This window comes from Triturus cristatus, chromosome 5_1 (assembly GCF_964204655.1).
Source record: "Triturus cristatus chromosome 5_1, aTriCri1.1, whole genome shotgun sequence".
NCBI classification, from domain to species: domain Eukaryota; kingdom Metazoa; phylum Chordata; class Amphibia; order Caudata; family Salamandridae; genus Triturus; species Triturus cristatus.
Genome location: NC_140587.1, coordinates 36411920 through 36432870, shown reverse-complemented (window position 1 = coordinate 36432870; position 20951 = coordinate 36411920). Strand labels below are relative to the sequence as shown.

Here is a 20951-nt window from a genome sequence, read left to right as displayed (position 1 = left end):
AGCCTGGGGTGAACCCTGAAATCTTATCCTGCGCGGAGCTCCATGACCCTGGGTAGAAGGTGCGACTTCATCCCCTTGAAGCATGACATCTCCCAGTGTCACAAGTATCAGTACAACTGGTGCCTTGAGGCTGGAAACATACCCAAGGCCTTGCAGGCCTTGTTCTGATACTGTAAATGAGTGAAATAAACTTTCCTGAGCATGTGAAGTGTTTTATTTTCACACCTCCAGCCAGGGGCGAAACCTGAAATCTTACCCTGCGCGGAGCTCCATAGCCCTGGGTAGAAGGAGATACTGTGTCCCCTTAAACCTGTAAATTTCAAAATGTCATATAAAGAATAAAACAAGCGCCTGGAGGCTAGAAATGGGCCCGAGACACTGAAGTCTTGGATCTGATAATGTAAAGGGCTTTGTGTACCTTTTGAGTGAAGTTTTTTTTCCCACCTCCATCCGAGGGGTAAATCCTGAAATATTACCCCAATCGAAGCTCCATAGCCCTGGGTTGAAAAAGTGACTTTGTTCCCTTGGACCTAAAATTTTAGTACATTTTTGTTATTTTTTTATTAAACATTGTTAAAGGGATGACTGGAGGCTAATAAAATGGACCAGATACTGTGAAGGACTTTATTTCATTTTTGGGCGAAAAAAAAAATATTTAAAAAATATGTATGTATTATATTATTATTGCATTTTTTTTTTTTTTTTTTTTTTTTTGTGGGCCTATCTCTGGCTAAGGGGGAAAACCTGAAATGTTACCCGAAGCGGAGCTCCATTGCCCTGGGTAAAAGTAGTGCCATGGTCCCCTTGAACCAAAATAATAAATAAATAAATAAAAGTACTAAAACAGGTGCTTAAAGGCCCCGAAATCGGTCACGATCGTTCACAAAAAAAAATTAGGATCCCACACCCCATGGGCCTGCATGGGAACTCTATCTTACCGACTATTAAGCCCCCACGAAGTGGGGGCTTACAGCGCCCGAGTGGGAGACAAAAGTTAGAGTTAGCGCGGCCGTTCCGCCGCCCGGCCATCTGGTCGCGCAACCCGGCGACCAGATGGCCGGCGGCGCGCCCGGCGCCGCCAACTCTACCCTTTGTCCCTCATCCGTGTTCTGTAAGCCCCCACTACGTGGGGGCTTAATAGTCGAGGGGAATGGCCGGCACTGAGCTGGGCCGGGCCAAACTCGCCTTGGGTCCCCAGTCCAGGGATCCAGGATGGCGGGCCCCCGGGCCGGGCTATACCCGCCTTATGTCCCCAGTGCAAGGCTCCAGGATGGCGGGCCCCTGGGCCCGGCTATACCCGCCTTATCTCCCCAGTACAAGGCTCCAGGATGGCGGGCCCCTGGGCCGGGCTATACCCGCCTTAGGTCGCCAGTACAAGGCTCCAGGATGGCGGGCCCCTGGGCCGGGCTATACCCGCCTTAGGTCGCCAGTACAGGGCATCAGGACCCCCGTGGGCTGGACTGGGATGAACGCGCCCCTGGACCCCCCCATGCCGGGGCTCCAGGAAGGCGCCCTGGCCCCGGGACAGTGCCTTGCATTGCAGCGAAATCCCCCTGGTGCCCCCCCCTCACCCGACCGGCTGTGGGCCTAGAAAGCAGCCCTGCGGGAACCCTAGCGCATAGACACAGCTCTCCCATGACATCGTGGTCGGCTCTTAAAAGAGCCTTTGGGTTGTGGTGTTTTGTGTTTTTCTCCGTGGGCAAGCCGAGTGTTTAACCGCCGAATCCGTAGAGGGTGCGGCCCTGGCGCTTCAGGGCGTAGACCACATCCATGGCGGTGACGGTCTTCCTCTTGGCGTGCTCGGTGTAGGTGACGGCGTCCCGGATCACGTTCTCCAGGAAAACCTTCAGCACCCCGCGGGTCTCCTCGTAGATGAGGCCGGAGATGCGCTTGACCCCGCCACGGCGCGCCAGGCGGCGGATGGCCGGCTTGGTGATGCCCTGGATGTTGTCCCGGAGCACCTTGCGGTGCCTCTTGGCGCCGCCTTTGCCGAGCCCCTTCCCTCCTTTGCCGCGTCCAGACATGTTCTCCTGTCGGTGCTGTGACTGAGCAGAACTGAGGGCGAGGCCAGCGGCGGCTGCTTATATAGAGGAGCTGCGGCGGACCAGCTAGGGCGCATCAAGCCGCCCACGTGACTGAACGGAAGGCGAGAGGGAGCCCGGCCCCGGCAGGGAGCGGCCGTTGCCGTTTGAAAAAGAGCGCGCTCCCAGCCGCCTCTTTGTCGTGGGCTCAGCAGCTGCCGCCGGGGCACGGATCACAGTCAAGCACACACACACGCCTCCCTTCCCGGCCCCCACTCGTCACCGCGGCCCGCCTGACCCTGGCGCTCGGTGCCCGTTCCCACTATGAACATAAGGCTCTGAAATGTTCTAATGGAGCCATCACATTAACGGCCTCACCGGCACCACCCCGCTGTGTGCGGCCGCCTGCAACCCCGTAACACTGTCCACATGTCACGCCCGGTTGTGGCAAGTCTGTAATCTGCCCCTATAAAAATTTATTTTTTTTAACAAAAACATTATTGTCGGCCTCAAGCTAGGTTTTGGGACGGGGGTGACATTTATGTGTACGTCAGAGGGCTTGGGCATGCCCTCCTATGTAGCGACGGTGCGGGCGCTGCCGCAACTATGAAGCCGCCAGAGTAACATCTTGGCACGGACACGCTCTTTGATGGAGTCTGTGGTTGGCCCTGAAAAGAGCCTTTGTGTTTAGGGTGTGTTTCCACGGTGGTCTGCGGGCCTTTACTTGCTTGCTTTGCCCCCTGCCTTGTGGCTCTCGGTTTTCTTGGGCAGCAGCACGGCCTGGATGTTGGGCAGGACTCCTCCCTGGGCGATGGTGACTCGGCCCAGCAGCTTGTTCAGCTCCTCGTCGTTGCGGATGGCCAGCTGGAGGTGTCTGGGGATGATGCGGGTCTTCTTGTTGTCCCGGGCCGCGTTGCCGGCCAGCTCCAGGATCTCAGCGGTCAGGTACTCCAGGACTGCAGCCAGATAGACTGGGGCACCGGCGCCCACCCTCTCGGCGTAGCTTCCCTTCCGGAGCAGCCTGTGCACACGGCCCACGGGGAACTGGAGCCCGGCTCTTGAAGAGCGTGTCTTGGCCTTAGCGCGGGCCTTTCCTCCTTGCTTTCCGCGTCCAGACATGGCGATCGATGCAGGGGCTCACTCACACAACAGAGAGAATGATACTGCTGTTCTGCGGGACTCCGGCGATATAAAGACTTCGGGTGCGTCTGATTGGTTGACAGCTAGGCGCTGATAGTACTTCTCATTGGAGGGAGGAGGGCTTCTGTTTCACCAATCAGAGTCCCAGAACCGCAGTACACTAGGAGGTGGGGGGCTTGCCTTTGCCTGCCAATGAGAAGGGAGAGCAGAGAAGCAGCTACTTTACACGCCCAGCCTATAAATACAAGTGCCGGGCACGTCTGCCTTATTTCTCTCGGCTCCACAGGAAGCGGTGCAGATTGTCGACCATGCCTGAACCAGCCAAGTCCGCGCCGGCTCCCAAGAAGGGCTCCAAGAAAGCGCTCTCCAAGCCGCCCAAGAAGGACGGGAAGAAGCGCAAGAGGAGCAGGAAGGAAAGCTATGCCATCTACATTTACAAAGTGATGAAGCAGGTGCACCCGGACACCGGCATCTCCTCCAAGGCCATGGGCATCATGAACTCCTTCGTGAACGACATCTTCGAGCGCATCGCCGGGGAAGCTTCCCGCCTGGCCCACTACAACTCGCGGCGCACCATCACCTCCCGGGAGATCCAGACCGCAGTGCGTCTGCTGCTGCCCGGAGAGCTGGCCAAGCACGCCGTGTCCGAGGGCACCAAGGCCGTCACCAAGTACACCAGCGCCAAGTAAGGCTTCGAGGCGTATCCCCAACGAACACAACGGCTCTTTTAAGGGCCACTCACGTCCTCCCCTAAGAGCTAATGTGCTTCATTTATGACCGGAGAAAAAAGTGTTTTAAACGGTAATTTTGAGCGCACAAGACCTGCTTTCACGGGGCTTGCTGCAGACCGAGGGACGATGGAGCGGGCAACCCGTTTTAATAAACATGTTTATATGAATGAGCCCTCTTTGGGACCAAGTGTCACACAAGCTCTGTAATGTAACGGTGACGTTAAATAAAGCCCGCGCGGAACTCGCACGGTTGCCCCCGGGCTTATTGTTTTCCATGTTTCGGGTGACCAGTTTTAAGTGTGTGCGTGGGGCCACGTTCTGTTTGTACTGTAAGACCAAGGGCAACGGCTCCCGAAATCGGAGACATGAACCCGATGTACCGGGAGCACAGATGCCCCACAGCGCTGGCTTGTGACCAGCGGATCCCAACACGACCCTCTACCCAAACAAAGCTCTTTATTAATTGAAGAGGTGGCCGTGCACTGTGAACACGGAGTGCTCTGGTTTCCCTGCGCCGGTATAAGTTACCCAGTACTCGTGGTACTCCCAGCCAACCCACCCTAACCTGTAGAACATGCCATGGCAGACAAGAGAAGCTCGTAGGTGACAGGGTGGTGGCCCTTAAAAGAGCCGTTGTGGTGGTTGATCGGGTCGGTGTGCCTCCTTAGGCCCTCTCGCCTCGGATACGACGGGCCAGCTGGATGTCCTTGGGCATGATGGTCACCCTCTTGGCGTGGATGGCGCACAGGTTGGTGTCCTCGAAGAGCCCGACCAGGTAGGCCTCGCTGGCCTCCTGCAGGGCCATGACGGCGGAGCTCTGGAAGCGCAGGTCGGTCTTGAAGTCCTGGGCGATCTCCCTCACCAAGCGCTGGAACGGCAGCTTGCGGATGAGGAGCTCGGTGGACTTCTGGTAGCGGCGGATCTCGCGGAGAGCCACGGTGCCCGGTCGGTAGCGGTGAGGCTTCTTGACGCCGCCGGTGGCAGGCGCGCTCTTGCGGGCAGCCTTGGTGGCCAGCTGCTTGCGAGGCGCTTTGCCGCCGGTGGACTTGCGGGCTGTCTGCTTGGTGCGGGCCATGGCGGGAGCGGTCTCTTTCAACGACGAGCGAGGAAGAATGGCGTTCAAGCAGGCAAGAGCCCTATTTATGCACTCGAAGACGGAGGGCTGCTCTGGTTGGCTGAAGCTCCCGCCCCACGTTCGAAAATAGCCCGCGGTGTGCAACGATTGGCTACTCAACCTGAGGCTGCAGACTGTCTCTCCAATGAGCTGTGGAGAAAAGGGAACCCTCCGGATTGGATGATGTACGTTGGAGCCGAAGCCGGCGCTTCGGTCAGCCTTTGTCTCAGTGTCCATCCATTCATTTGTAGTCACACGAACCCCTCGCCCCCCTTCTCGACCCTGGTCAACTGGGCGAGCAGCCCAGGATGTTATAAGTGTACCGCCCTTGGTCACCCTGGAACACGCCGCCGTTAACTGCGCTCGATTTCACTTTCACAATCGTCTGCTTTATGCAGACACCACTTCGAGTCTGCCCGGTTACAGTGAAAGCACCAAGGCACACGTTATCTCACATTTATTATGAACTGAGGTCTAATAACTCCCAGACCCCCTTCTTTCTTTGTTATAAAGATTCCAATCCACGCAACACCAAAAGAGCCTTTCATATGACCAAGATCACACACGGCACTCGCGTGCGGAAAGGCGCGCTATGGATTTACTGTGCCGTTTATTATCATAGAGAAGTGTGCACGCGGGGTGCAAGGGTGGGGACGAACAAGCTCTCTTCTGGACCGGGTGGATGGCTCTTAAAAGAGCCGTTGTGTTTGCAGTGTCTCGGTGCAAGCCCTTACTTCTTCTTGGGCGCTGCCTTCTTGGGCTTGGCTGCTTTGGGCTTGGCTGCCTTGGGTTTGACTACCTTGGCAGGGCTTTTCTTGGCCACTTTGGGCTTCGCCGCCTTGGCTTTCGCTGGGCTCTTGGCAGCCTTCTTGGCGGGGGCAGCCTTGGGCTTCTTGGGGCTCTTTGCTGCCGCTGGCTTCTTGACCTTCTTCGGGCTCTTCTTGACCCCCGCGGGAGCCTTTTTGGGCTTCTTGGCGGCTGGGGCAGCTTTCTTGGCCGCTGGTTTCTTGGTCTTGGCGGCCGCCTTCTTGGCCGCCTTCTTGCCCTCCAGCTGCTTCTTGTTCACCTTGAAGGATCCGGAGGCCCCGGTGCCCTTCAGCTGGGCCAGGGCGCCTTTGCTGACCAGGCTCTTGACGGAGGCCTTGACCCGGCTCTTGTTCTTGTCCACATCGTAGCCCTCGGCGACCAGCCCCTTCTTCATGGCCGACAGGGAGACTCCCTTCCTCTCGGCAGAGGCGGTCACCACCTTCAGGATCAGATCGGCCACGCTGGGGCCGGAAGGCTTCTTGGCCTTCGAGGCCCCCGCTGTCTTCTTCTGCTGCTTTTTCTTGGGGGCGACCTCAGCGGGAGGCGCCGCGGCGGCTGGAGCGGTTTCGGCCATTGTAATGCGAGTCTCGGCGCGGGCGCTGTCACTGAAAAGAAATGTCCCTCCCAGACCCGAGCCCCGTGATTATATACAGGGAGGAGCCGGCCTCTGATTGGTCCCGAGCAGACAGGGCTGTGCGAGGCACACTCGGCTCTCTGCTCCCAGCTGACTTTTGTGTTTCCTACCTTCGGATTATCCACGTTTTAAAACACAATCAGTTAAACACGCGCTTCCACGCATACATGACCAGGAGCCCAGCTTCGGCCCTCTCCCGCGCCTGCCCCCGTTTCGGATCCACCCCTCGTCCCTGGCTTGTGATCCGCGGGGAGACTCGGCGCTCCCCCGACGGCGGGCGCCTCCATGCCTGAAATCCCGGGCTCCGGGCCCCTTTTCCCCGGTCCACTCTCGACTCCTGCGGCCGGGAGCGGCGGCCCGCGGGAGGGAGGGGGCTCCTGCAGGGAGCGGGCCCTGTGGCGTCACAGTGGGGCTGCGGGGGCCGCGGGGAGCGCGTTCTGGAACGGGCCAAAGTAACACAGGGCTCCGCCGGCCGAGCGCGGGGTGGAAACAATGCCAGGGAGCCCCCGGCCCGGGGGCCAGGGGGCCCTCCCCGCGCGCCTGCACCCTCGGCTGTGGCACCCTCGGCTCGGGGCTTACAAGCAGCGGGGCACGGCCCTGGCTCCAGCCTCGCACGCATCACCAGGCGGCCGTGTGCTGGCAGCTTCACATGCAGGCAGAGGGCATTCACTGCCGAGCGCCGAGCCAGACTCAATACAATAAATACACAGTGACACAATGAAGGAAGGCGGCCGAGTTAGGCCTACATGTTTAAAGACACCCCAAGTGAGAGCAGAGGGTGTGAATGCACCTGAAATGGTGACCCCAGTACCGGCATGGAGGCACTCTGCTGAGCTGATTTTTACAGCTGGAGCTAGGTGTACGTCTGAGGTGACATCTGTAGACAGAGTGAGTTACTGTATGTCAGACGCTGAGCCTATGACCGGGGGAGGCCCACTGCGGAACTGAATAGTACAGTACAGAGTGAGGCCTGTGACTACCACTGTTCTACTCAGCCCTATCGCTGGAGTGGGGACCACTCCTGAATCCAATGGTATGTCACGAGGGAGACCTGAGACCAGAAATCATATTCTGCGCCCTGTAGCCTGATCGAGGCCTGCTGCTAATTTGGATGGAGGTAGGGGAAGGAAACAAAACACTTCCCATAGTCCAGAACGTACATGAACACCATTCACAGTATCATATCTTAGCCTTCAGGATCTCCGGCCCATCCCTAGCTTCCAGGTACATGTTTTAGTAAAATGTGTGACATTTGGAGGTTTACAGCTTAAAGGGGATGAAGTCGCACCTTCTACCCAGGGTTATGGAGCTCCGCGCAGGGTGAGATTTCAGGGTTCACCCCTGGCTGGAGGTGTGAAAACAAAACAATCCACATAGTCACACCTCCAGCCAGGGGTGAACCCTGAAATCTCACCCTGCGCGGAGTTCCATAACCCTGGGTAGAAGGTGCGACTTCATCCCCTTGAAGCCTAACACCTACAAATGTCACAAGTATCAGTAAAACTGGTGCCAGGAGGCTGGAAGTAGGCCCAAGGCCTTGCAGGCCTTATTCTGATACTGTAAAGGAGCTAAATACACTTTCCTGAGTATGTGAAGTGTTTTGTTTTCACACCTGCAGCCAGGGGTGAAACCTGAAATCTTACCCTGGGCGGAGCTCCATAACCCTGGGTAGAAGGTGCGACTTCGTCCCCTTGAAGCCTAACACCTGCAAATGTCACAAGTATCAGTACAACTGGTGCCAGGAGGCTGGAAGTAGGCCCAAGGCCTTGCAGGCCTTTTTCTGATACTGTAAAGGGGTTAAATACACTTTACTGAGTATGTGAAGTGTTTTGTTTTCACACCTGCAGCCAGGGGTGAAACCTGAAATCGTATCCTGCGCGGAGCTCCATAACCCTGGGTAGAAGGTTTGACTTTGTTCCCTTGAAGCTTGACACCTCCAAGTGTCACAAGTATCAGTAAAACTGGTGCCTGGAGGCTGGAAACACACCCATGGCCTGGCAGGCCTTGTTCTGATACTGTAAAGGAGTTAAATACACTTTCCTGAGTATGTGAAGTGTTTTATTCTCACACTTCCATCCAGGGGTGAACCCTGAAATCTCACCCTGCGCGGAGTTCCATAACCCTGGGTAGAAGGTGCGACTTCATCCCCTTGAAGCCTAACACCTGCAAATGTCACAAGTATCAGTAAAACTGGTGCCAGGAGGCTGGAAGTAGGCCCAAGGCCTTGCAGGCCTTATTCTGATACTGTAAAGGAGTTAAATACACTTTCCTGAGTGTGTGAAGTGTTTTATTTTCACTCCTCCAGCCTGGGGTGAAGCCTGAAATCTTACCCTGCGCGGAGCTCCATGACCCTGGGTAGAAGGTGCGACTTCATCCCCTTGAAGCCTAAGACCTGCAAATGTCACAAGTATCAGTAAAACTGGTGCCAGGAGGCTGGAAGTAGGCCCAAGGCCTTGCAGGCCTTATTCTGATACTGTAAAGCAGCTAAATACACTTTCCTGAGTATGTGAAGTGTTTTATTCTCACACTTCCATCCAGGGGTGAACCCTGAAATCTCACCCTGCGCGGAGTTCCATAACCCTGGGTAGAAGGTGCGACTTCATCCCCTTGAAGCCTAACACCTGCAAATGTCACAACTTTCAGTAAAACTGGTGCCAGGAGGCTGGAAGTAGGCCCAAGGCCTTGCAGGCCTTATTCTGATACTGTAAATGAGTTAAATACACTTTCCTGAGTGTGTGAAGTGTTTTATTTTCAGTCCTCCAGCCAGGGGTGAAGCCTGAAATCTTACCCTGCGCGGAGCTCCATGACCCTGGGTAGAAGGTGCGACTTCATCCCCTTGAAGCCTAACACCTGCAAATGTCACAAGTATCAGTAAAACTGGTGCCAGGAGGCTGGAAGTAGGCCCAAGGCCTTGCAGGCCTTATTCTGATACTGTAAAGGAGTTAAATACACTTTCCTGAGTGTGTGAAGTGTTTTATTTTCACTCCTCCAGCCTGGGGTGAAGCCTGAAATCTTACCCTGCGCGGAGCTCCATGACCCTGGGTAGAAGGTGCGACTTCATCCCCTTGAAGCCTAAGACCTGCAAATGTCACAAGTATCAGTAAAACTGGTGCCAGGAGGCTGGAAGTAGGCCCAAGGCCGTGCAGGCCTTATTCTGATACTGTAAAGCAGCTAAATACACTTTCCTGAGTATGTGAAGTGTTTTATTCTCACACTTCCATCCAGGGGTGAACCCTGAAATCTCACCCTGCGCGGAGTTCCATAACCCTGGGTAGAAGGTGCGACTTCATCCCCTTGAAGCCTAACACCTGCAAATGTCACAAGTATCAGTAAAACTGGTGCCAGGAGGCTGGAAGTAGGCCCAAGGCCTTGCAGGCCTTATTCTGATACTGTAAAGGAGTTAAATACACTTTCCTGAGTGTGTGAAGGGTTTTATTTTCACTCCTCCAGCCTGGGGTGAAGCTTGAAATCTTACCCTGCGCGGAGCTCCATGACCCTGGGTAGAAGGTGCGACTTCATCCCCTTGAAGCCTAACACCTGCAAATGTCACAAGTATCAGTAAAACTGGTGCCAGGAGGCCGGAAGTAGGCCCAAGGCCTTGCAGGCCTTATTCTGATGCTGTAAAGCAGCTAAATACACGTTCCTGAGTATGTGAAGTGTTTTATTCTCACACTTCCATCCAGGGGTGAACCCTGAAATCTCACCCTGCGCGGAGTTCCATAACCCTGGGTAGAAGGTGCGACTTCATCCCCTTGAAGCCTAACACCTGCAAATGTCACAAGTATCAGTAAAACTGGTGCCAGGAGGCTGGAAGTAGGCCCAAGGCCTTGCAGGCCTTATTCTGATACTGTAAAGGAGTTAAATACACTTTCCTGAGTGTGTGAAGGGTTTTATTTTCACTCCTCCAGCCTGGGGTGAAGCCTGAAATCTTACCCTGCGCGGAGCTCCATGACCCTGGGTAGAAGGTGCGACTTCATCCCCTTGAAGCCTAACACCTACAAATGTCACAAGTATCAGTAAAACTGGTGCCAGGATGCTGGAAGTAGGCCCAAGGCCTTGCAGGCCTTATTCTGATACTGTAAAGTAGCTAAATACACTTTCCTGAGTATGTGAAGTGTTTTATTTTCACAGCTCAAGCCTGGGGTGGTCCCTGAAATCTTACCCTGCGTGGAGCTCCATGACCCTGGGCAGAAGGTGCGACTTCATGCCCTTGAAGCCTAACACCTACAAATGTCACAAGTATCAGTAAAACTGGTGCCAGGAGGCTGGAAGTAGGCCCAAGGCCTTGCAGGCCTTATTCTGATACTGTAAAGGAGTTAAATACACTTTCCTGAGTGTGTGAAGTGTTTTATTTTCACTCCTCCAGCCTGGGGTGAACCCTGAAATCTTACCCTGCGCGGAGCTCCATGACCCTGGGTAGAAGGTGCGACTTCATGCCCTTGAAGCCTAACACCTACAAATGTCACAAGTATCAGTAAAACTGGTGCCAGGAGGCTGGAAGTAGGCCCAAGGCCTTGCAGGCCTTATTCTGATACTGTAAAGTAGCTAAATACACTTTCCTGAGTATTTGAAGTGTTTTATGTTCACACTTCCATCCAGGGGTGAACCCTGAAATCTCACCCTGCGCGGAGTTCCATAACCCTGGGTAGAAGGTGCGACTTCATCCCCTTGAAGCCTAACACCTGCAAATGTCACAAGTATCAGTAAAACTGGTGCCAGGAGGCTGGAAGTAGGCCCAAGGCCTTGCAGGCCTTATTCTGATACTGTAAAGCAGCTAAATACACTTTCCTGAGTATGTGAAGTGTTTTATGTTCACACTTCCATCCAGGGGTGAACCCTGAAATCTCACCCTGCGCGGAGTTCCATAACCCTGGGTAGAAGGTGCGACTTCATCCCCTTGAAGCCTAACACCTGCAAATGTCACAAGTATCAGTAAAACTGGTGCCAGGAGGCTGGAAGTAGGCCCAAGGCCTTGCAGGCCTTATTCTGATACTGTAAAGGAGTTAAATACACTTTCCTGAGTGTGTGAAGTGTTTTATTTTCACCCCTCCAGCCTGGGGTGAAGCCTGAAATCTTACCCTGCGCGGAGCTCCATGACCCTGGGTAGAAGGTGCGACTTCATCCCCTTGATGCCTAACACCTGCAAATGTCACAAGTATCAGTAAAACTGGTGCCAGGAGGCTGGAAGTAGGCCCAAGGCCTTGCAGGCCTTATTCTGATACTGTAAAGCAGCTAAATACACTTTCCTGAGTATGTGAAGTGTTTTATGTTCACACTTCCATCCAGGGGTGAACCCTGAAATCTCACCCTGCGCGGAGCTCCATAACCCTGGGTAGAAGGTGCGACTTCATCCCCTTGAAGCCTAACACCTGCAAATGTCACAAGTATCAGTAAAACTGGTGCCAAGAGGCTGGAAGTAGGCCCAAGGCCTTGCAGGCCTTATTCTGATACTGTAAAGCAGCTAAATACACTTTCCTGAGTATGTGAAGTGTTTTATTCTCACACTTCCATCCAGGGGTGAACCCTGAAATCTCACCCTGCGCGGAGTTCCATAACCCTGGGTAGAAGGTGCAACTTCATCCCCTTGAAGCCTAACACCTGCAAATGTCACAAGTATCAGTAAAACTGGTGCCAGGAGGCTGGAAGTAGGCCCAATGCCTTGCAGGCCTTGTTCTGATACTGTAAAGGAGTTAAATACACTTTCCTGAGTATGAGAAGTGTTTTATTTTCACACCTCCAGCCAGGGGTGAACCCTGAAATCTTACCCTGCGCGGAGCTCCATAAACCTGGGTAGAAGGTGCGGCTTCATCCCCTTGAAGCCTAACACCTGCAAATGTCACAAGTATCAGTAAAACTGGTTCCAGGAGGCTGGAAGTAGGCCCAAGGCCTTGCAGGCCCTATTCTGATACTGTAAAGGAGCTAAATACACTTTCCTGAGTATGTGAAGTGTTTTATTTTCACACCTGCAGCCAGGGGTGAAGCCTGAAATCTTACCCTGCGCGGAGCTCCATGACCCTGGGTAGAAGGTGCGACTTCATCCCCTTGAAGCCGAACACCTGCAAATGTCACAAGTATCAGTAAAACTGGTGCCAGGAGGCTGGAAGTAGGCCCAAGGCCTTGCAGGCCTTATTCTGATACTGTAAAGCAGCTAAATACACTTTCCTGAGTATGTGAAGTGTTTTATGTTCACACTTCCATCCAGGGGTGAACCCTGAAATCTCACCCTGCGCGGAGCTCCATAACCCTGGGTAGAAGGTGCGACTTCATCCCCTTGAAGCCTAACACCTGCAAATGTCACAAGTATCAGTAAAACTGGTGCCAGGAGGCCGGAAGTAGGCCCAAGGCCTTGCAGGCCTTATTGTGATACTGTAAAGGAGTTAAATACACTTTCCTGAGTGTGTGAAGTGTTTTATTTTCACAGCTCAAGCCTGGGATGAACCCTGAAATCTCACCCTGCGCGGAGTTCCATAACCCTGGGTAGAAGGTGCGACTTCATCCCCTTGAAGCCTAACACCTACAAATGTCACAAGTATCAGTAAAACTGGTGCCAGGAGGCTGGAAGTAGGCCCAAGGCCTTGCAGGCCTTATTCTGATACTGTAAAGGAGCTAAATACACTTTCCTGAGTATGTGAAGTGTTTTGTTTTCACACCTGCAGCCAGGGGTGAAACCTGAAATCTTACCCTGGGCGGAGCTCCATAACCCTGGGTAGAAGGTGCGACTTCGTCCCCTTGAAGCCTAACACCTGCAAATGTCACAAGTATCAGTACAACTGGTGCCAGGAGGCTGGAAGTAGGCCCAAGGCCTTGCAGGCCTTTTTCTGATACTGTAAAGGGGTTAAATACACTTTACTGAGTATGTGAAGTGTTTTGTTTTCACACCTGCAGCCAGGGGTGAAACCTGAAATCGTATCCTGCGCGGAGCTCCATAACCCTGGGTAGAAGGTTTGACTTTGTTCCCTTGAAGCTTGACACCTCCAAGTGTCACAAGTATCAGTAAAACTGGTGCCTGGAGGCTGGAAACACACCCATGGCCTGGCAGGCCTTGTTCTGATACTGTAAAGGAGTTAAATACACTTTCCTGAGTATGTGAAGTGTTTTATTCTCACACTTCCATCCAGGGGTGAACCCTGAAATCTCACCCTGCGCGGAGTTCCATAACCCTGGGTAGAAGGTGCGACTTCATCCCCTTGAAGCCTAACACCTGCAAATGTCACAAGTATCAGTAAAACTGGTGCCAGGAGGCTGGAAGTAGGCCCAAGGCCTTGCAGGCCTTATTCTGATACTGTAAAGCAGCTAAATACACTTTCCTGAGTATGTGAAGTGTTTTATTCTCACACTTCCATCCAGGGGTGAACCCTGAAATCTCACCCTGCGCGGAGTTCCATAATGCTGGGTAGAAGGTGCGACTTCATCCCCTTGAAGCCTAACACCTGCAAATGTCACAAGTATCAGTAAAACTGGTGCCAGGAGGCTGGGAGTAGGCCCAAGGCCTTGCAGGCCTTATTCTGATACTGTAAAGGAGTTAAATACACTTTCCTGAGTGTGTGAAGTGTTTTATTTTCACTCCTCCAGCCTGGGGTGAAGCCTGAAATCTTACCCTGCGCGGAGCTCCATGACCCTGGGTAGAAGGTGCGACTTCATCCCCTTGAAGCCTAAGACCTGCAAATGTCACAAGTATCAGTAAAACTGGTGCCAGGAGGCTGGAAGTAGGCCCAAGGCCTTGCAGGCCTTATTCTGATACTGTAAAGCAGCTAAATACACTTTCCTGAGTATGTGAAGTGTTTTATTCTCACACTTCCATCCAGGGGTGAACCCTGAAATCTCACCCTGCACGGAGTTCCATAACCCTGGGTAGAAGGTGCGACTTCATCCCCTTGAAGCCTAACACCTGCAAATGTCACAACTTTCAGTAAAACTGGTGCCAGGAGGCTGGAAGTAGGCCCAAGGCCTTGCAGGCCTTATTCTGATACTGTAAATGAGTTAAATACACTTTCCTGAGTGTGTGAAGTGTTTTATTTTCAGTCCTCCAGCCAGGGGTGAAGCCTGAAATCTTACCCTGCGCGGAGCTCCATGACCCTGGGTAGAAGGTGCGACTTCATCCCCTTGAAGCCTAACACCTGCAAATGTCACAAGTATCAGTAAAACTGGTGCCAGGAGGCTGGAAGTAGGCCCAAGGCCTTGCAGGCCCTATTCTGATACTGTAAAGGAGTTAAATACACTTTCCTGAGTGTGTGAAGTGTTTTATTTTCACTCCTCCAGCCTGGGGTGAAGCCTGAAATCTTACCCTGCGCGGAGCTCCATGACCCTGGGTAGAAGGTGCGACTTCATCCCCTTGAAGCCTAAGACCTGCAAATGTCACAAGTATCAGTAAAACTGGTGCCAGGAGGCTGGAAGTAGGCCCAAGGCCGTGCAGGCCTTATTCTGATACTGTAAAGCAGCTAAATACACTTTCCTGAGTATGTGAAGTGTTTTATTCTCACACTTCCATCCAGGGGTGAACCCTGAAATCTCACCCTGCGCGGAGTTCCATAACCCTGGGTAGAAGGTGCGACTTCATCCCCTTGAAGCCTAACACCTGCAAATGTCACAAGTATCAGTAAAACTGGTGCCAGGAGGCTGGAAGTAGGCCCAAGGCCTTGCAGGCCTTATTCTGATACTGTAAAGGAGTTAAATACACTTTCCTGAGTGTGTGAAGGGTTTTATTTTCACTCCTCCAGCCTGGGGTGAAGCTTGAAATCTTACCCTGCGCGGAGCTCCATGACCCTGGGTAGAAGGTGCGACTTCATCCCCTTGAAGCCTAACACCTGCAAATGTCACAAGTATCAGTAAAACTGGTGCCAGGAGGCCGGAAGTAGGCCCAAGGCCTTGCAGGCCTTATTCTGATGCTGTAAAGCAGCTAAATACACGTTCCTGAGTATGTGAAGTGTTTTATTCTCACACTTCCATCCAGGGGTGAACCCTGAAATCTCACCCTGCGCGGAGTTCCATAACCCTGGGTAGAAGGTGCGACTTCATCCCCTTGAAGCCTAACACCTGCAAATGTCACAAGTATCAGTAAAACTGGTGCCAGGAGGCTGGAAGTAGGCCCAAGGCCTTGCAGGCCTTATTCTGATACTGTAAAGGAGTTAAATACACTTTCCTGAGTGTGTGAAGGGTTTTATTTTCACTCCTCCAGCCTGGGGTGAAGCCTGAAATCTTACCCTGCGCGGAGCTCCATGACCCTGGGTAGAAGGTGCGACTTCATCCCCTTGAAGCCTAACACCTACAAATGTCACAAGTATCAGTAAAACTGGTGCCAGGATGCTGGAAGTAGGCCCAAGGCCTTGCAGGCCTTATTCTGATACTGTAAAGTAGCTAAATACACTTTCCTGAGTATGTGAAGTGTTTTATTTTCACAGCTCAAGCCTGGGGTGGTCCCTGAAATCTTACCCTGCGTGGAGCTCCATGACCCTGGGCAGAAGGTGCGACTTCATGCCCTTGAAGCCTAACACCTACAAATGTCACAAGTATCAGTAAAACTGGTGCCAGGAGGCTGGAAGTAGGCCCAAGGCCTTGCAGGCCTTATTCTGATACTGTAAAGGAGTTAAATACACTTTCCTGAGTGTGTGAAGTGTTTTATTTTCACTCCTCCAGCCTGGGGTGAACCCTGAAATCTTACCCTGCGCGGAGCTCCATGACCCTGGGTAGAAGGTGCGACTTCATGCCCTTGAAGCCTAACACCTACAAATGTCACAAGTATCAGTAAAACTGGTGCCAGGAGGCTGGAAGTAGGCCCAAGGCCTTGCAGGCCTTATTCTGATACTGTAAAGTAGCTAAATACACTTTCCTGAGTATTTGAAGTGTTTTATGTTCACACTTCCATCCAGGGGTGAACCCTGAAATCTCACCCTGCGCGGAGTTCCATAACCCTGGGTAGAAGGTGCGACTTCATCCCCTTGAAGCCTAACACCTGCAAATGTCACAAGTATCAGTAAAACTGGTGCCAGGAGGCTGGAAGTAGGCCCAAGGCCTTGCAGGCCTTATTCTGATACTGTAAAGCAGCTAAATACACTTTCCTGAGTATGTGAAGTGTTTTATGTTCACACTTCCATCCAGGGGTGAACCCTGAAATCTCACCCTGCGCGGAGTTCCATAACCCTGGGTAGAAGGTGCAACTTCATCCCCTTGAAGCCTAACACCTGCAAATGTCACAAGTATCAGTAAAACTGGTGCCAGGAGGCTGGAAGTAGGCCCAAGGCCTTGCAGGCCTTATTCTGATACTGTAAAGGAGTTAAATACACTTTCCTGAGTGTGTGAAGTGTTTTATTTTCACCCCTCCAGCCTGGGGTGAAGCCTGAAATCTTACCCTGCGCGGAGCTCCATGACCCTGGGTAGAAGGTGCGACTTCATCCCCTTGATGCCTAACACCTGCAAATGTCACAAGTATCAGTAAAACTGGTGCCAGGAGGCTGGAAGTAGGCCCAAGGCCTTGCAGGCCTTATTCTGATACTGTAAAGCAGCTAAATACACTTTCCTGAGTATGTGAAGTGTTTTATGTTCACACTTCCATCCAGGGGTGAACCCTGAAATCTCACCCTGCGCGGAGCTCCATAACCCTGGGTAGAAGGTGCGACTTCATCCCCTTGAAGCCTAACACCTGCAAATGTCACAAGTATCAGTAAAACTGGTGCCAAGAGGCTGGAAGTAGGCCCAAGGCCTTGCAGGCCTTATTCTGATACTGTAAAGCAGCTAAATACACTTTCCTGAGTATGTGAAGTGTTTTATTCTCACACTTCCATCCAGGGGTGAACCCTGAAATCTCACCCTGCGCGGAGTTCCATAACCCTGGGTAGAAGGTGCAACTTCATCCCCTTGAAGCCTAACACCTGCAAATGTCACAAGTATCAGTAAAACTGGTGCCAGGAGGCTGGAAGTAGGCCCAATGCCTTGCAGGCCTTGTTCTGATACTGTAAAGGAGTTAAATACACTTTCCTGAGTATGAGAAGTGTTTTATTTTCACACCTCCAGCCAGGGGTGAACCCTGAAATCTTACCCTGCGCGGAGCTCCATAAACCTGGGTAGAAGGTGCGGCTTCATCCCCTTGAAGCCTAACACCTGCAAATGTCACAAGTATCAGTAAAACTGGTTCCAGGAGGCTGGAAGTAGGCCCAAGGCCTTGCAGGCCCTATTCTGATACTGTAAAGGAGCTAAATACACTTTCCTGAGTATGTGAAGTGTTTTATTTTCACACCTGCAGCCAGGGGTGAAGCCTGAAATCTTACCCTGCGCGGAGCTCCATGACCCTGGGTAGAAGGTGCGACTTCATCCCCTTGAAGCCGAACACCTGCAAATGTCACAAGTATCAGTAAAACTGGTGCCAGGAGGCTGGAAGTAGGCCCAAGGCCTTGCAGGCCTTATTCTGATACTGTAAAGCAGCTAAATACACTTTCCTGAGTATGTGAAGTGTTTTATGTTCACACTTCCATCCAGGGGTGAACCCTGAAATCTCACCCTGCGCGGAGCTCCATAACCCTGGGTAGAAGGTGCGACTTCATCCCCTTGAAGCCTAACACCTGCAAATGTCACAAGTATCAGTAAAACTGGTGCCAGGAGGCCGGAAGTAGGCCCAAGGCCTTGCAGGCCTTATTGTGATACTGTAAAGGAGTTAAATACACTTTCCTGAGTGTGTGAAGTGTTTTATTTTCACAGCTCAAGCCTGGGATGAACCCTGAAATCTCACCCTGCGCGGAGTTCCATAACCCTGGGTAGAAGGTGCGACTTCATCCCCTTGAAGCCTAACACCTACAAATGTCACAAGTATCAGTAAAACTGGTGCCAGGAGGCTGGAAGTAGGCCCAAGGCCTTGCAGGCCTTATTCTGATACTGTAAAGGAGCTAAATACACTTTCCTGAGTATGTGAAGTGTTTTGTTTTCACACCTGCAGCCAGGGGTGAAACCTGAAATCTTACCCTGGGCGGAGCTCCATAACCCTGGGTAGAAGGTGCGACTTCGTCCCCTTGAAGCCTAACACCTGCAAATGTCACAAGTATCAGTACAACTGGTGCCAGGAGGCTGGAAGTAGGCCCAAGGCCTTGCAGGCCTTTTTCTGATACTGTAAAGGGGTTAAATACACTTTACTGAGTATGTGAAGTGTTTTGTTTTCACACCTGCAGCCAGGGGTGAAACCTGAAATCGTATCCTGCGCGGAGCTCCATAACCCTGGGTAGAAGGTTTGACTTTGTTCCCTTGAAGCTTGACACCTCCAAGTGTCACAAGTATCAGTAAAACTGGTGCCTGGAGGCTGGAAACACACCCATGGCCTGGCAGGCCTTGTTCTGATACTGTAAAGGAGTTAAATACACTTTCCTGAGTATGTGAAGTGTTTTATTCTCACACTTCCATCCAGGGGTGAACCCTGAAATCTCACCCTGCGCGGAGTTCCATAATCCTGGGTAGAAGGTGCGACTTCATCCCCTTGAAGCCTAACACCTGCAAATGTCACAAGTATCAGTAAAACTGGTGCCAGGAGGCTGGAAGTAGGCCCAAGGCCTTGCAGGCCTTATTCTGATACTGTAAAGCAGCTAAATACACTTTCCTGAGTATGTGAAGTGTTTTATTCTCACACTTCCATCCAGGGGTGAACCCTGAAATCTCACCCTGCGCGGAGTTCCATAATGCTGGGTAGAAGGTGCGACTTCATCCCCTTGAAGCCTAACACCTGCAAATGTCACAAGTATCAGTAAAACTGGTGCCAGGAGGCTGGGAGTAGGCCCAAGGCCTTGCAGGCCTTATTCTGATACTGTAAAGGAGTTAAATACACTTTCCTGAGTGTGTGAAGTGTTTTATTTTCACTCCTCCAGCCTGGGGTGAAGCCTGAAATCTTACCCTGCGCGGAGCTCCATGACCCTGGGTAGAAGGTGCGACTTCATCCCCTTGAAGCCTAAGACCTGCAAATGTCACAAGTATCAGTAAAACTGGTGCCAGGAGGCTGGAAGTAGGCCCAAGGCCTTGCAGGCCTTATTCTGATACTGTAAAGCAGCTAAATACACTTTCCTGAGTATGTGAAGTGTTTTATTCTCACACTTCCATCCAGGGGTGAACCCTGAAATCTCACCCTGCACGGAGTTCCATAACCCTGGGTAGAAGGTGCGACTTCATCCCCTTGAAGCCTAACACCTGCAAATGTCACAACTTTCAGTAAAACTGGTGCCAGGAGGCTGGAAGTAGGCCCAAGGCCTTGCAGGCCTTATTCTGATACTGTAAATGAGTTAAATACACTTTCCTGAGTGTGTGAAGTGTTTTATTTTCAGTCCTCCAGCCAGGGGTGAAGCCTGAAATCTTACCCTGCGCGGAGCTCCATGACCCTGGGTAGAAGGTGCGACTTCATCCCCTTGAAGCCTAAGACCTGCAAATGTCACAAGTATCAGTAAAACTGGTGCCAGGAGGCTGGAAGTAGGCCCAAGGCCGTGCAGGCCTTATTCTGATACTGTAAAGCAGCTAAATACACTTTCCTGAGTATGTGAAGTGTTTTATTCTCACACTTCCATCCAGGGGTGAACCCTGAAATCTCACCCTGCGCGGAGTTCCATAACCCTGGGTAGAAGGTGCGACTTCATCCCCTTGAAGCCTAACACCTGCAAATGTCACAAGTATCAGTAAAACTGGTGCCAGGAGGCTGGAAGTAGGCCCAAGGCCTTGCAGGCCTTATTCTGATACTGTAAAGGAGTTAAATACACTTTCCTGAGTGTGTGAAGGGTTTTATTTTCACTCCTCCAGCCTGGGGTGAAGCTTGAAATCTTACCCTGCGCGGAGCTCCATGACCCTGGGTAGAAGGTGCGACTTCATCCCCTTGAAGCCTAACACCTGCAAATGTCACAAGTATCAGTAAAACTGGTGCCAGGAGGCTGGAAGTAGGCCCAAGGCCTTGCAGGCCTTATTCTGATGCTGTAAAGCAGCTAAATACACGTTCCTGAGTATGTGAAGTGTTTTATTCTCACACTTCCATCCAGGGGTGAACCCTGAAATCTCACCCTGCGCGGAGTTCCATAACCCTGGGTAGAAGGTGCGACTTCATCCCCTTGAAGCCTAACACCTGCAAATGTCACAAGTATCAGTAAAACTGGTGCCAGGAGGCTGGAAGTAGGCCCAAGGCCTTGCAGGCCTTATTCTGATACTGTAAAGGAGTTAAATACACTTTCCTGAGTGTGTGAAGGGTTTTATTTTCACTCCTCCAGCCTGGGGTGAAGCCTGAAATCTTACCCTGCGCGGAGCTCCATGACCCTGGGTAGAAGGTGCGACTTCATCCCCTTGAAGCCTAACACCTACAAATGTCACAAGTATCAGTAAAACTGGTGCCAGGATGCTGGAAGTAGGCCCAAGGCCTTGCAGGCCTTATTCTGATACTGTAAAGTAGCTAAATACACTTTCCTGAGTATGTGAAGTGTTTTATTTTCACAGCTCAAGCCTGGGGTGGTCCCTGAAATCTTACCCTGCGTGGAGCTCCATGACCCTGGGCAGAAGGTGCG

General features: G+C 52.2%; 3 protein-coding genes and 1 pseudogene across 4 annotated transcripts; 1 reads left to right on the top strand and 3 right to left on the bottom strand.

Moving 5' to 3' along the window:
• Positions 1–1647: 1647 nt before the first annotated feature.
• LOC146830062 (histone H4) lies at positions 1648–2031 on the bottom strand. Its single transcript, XM_085604287.1, has one exon. It carries the CDS (start codon positions 2022–2024, stop codon positions 1713–1715), a length of 312 nt encoding a protein of 103 aa, XP_085460413.1. The 5' UTR covers positions 2025–2031; the 3' UTR covers positions 1648–1712.
• A 1307-nt stretch (positions 2032–3338) lies between these two features.
• Positions 3339–4225, top strand: LOC146830061 (histone H2B 1.2-like; annotated as a pseudogene). The gene has a single exon (XR_014961354.1). The product of XR_014961354.1 is annotated as a histone H2B 1.2-like (transcript).
• A 279-nt stretch (positions 4226–4504) lies between these two features.
• LOC146830060 (histone H3-like) lies at positions 4505–5399 on the bottom strand. Its single transcript, XM_085604284.1, has one exon. It carries the CDS (start codon positions 5241–5243, stop codon positions 4557–4559), a length of 687 nt encoding a protein of 228 aa, XP_085460410.1. The 5' UTR covers positions 5244–5399; the 3' UTR covers positions 4505–4556.
• Positions 5400–5735: 336 nt separating this feature from the next.
• Positions 5736–6617, bottom strand: LOC146830059 (histone H1.3-like). The gene has a single exon (XM_085604285.1). It carries the CDS (start codon positions 6385–6387, stop codon positions 5737–5739), a length of 651 nt encoding a protein of 216 aa, XP_085460411.1. The 5' UTR covers positions 6388–6617; the 3' UTR covers position 5736.
• Positions 6618–20951: the final 14334 nt, after the last annotated feature.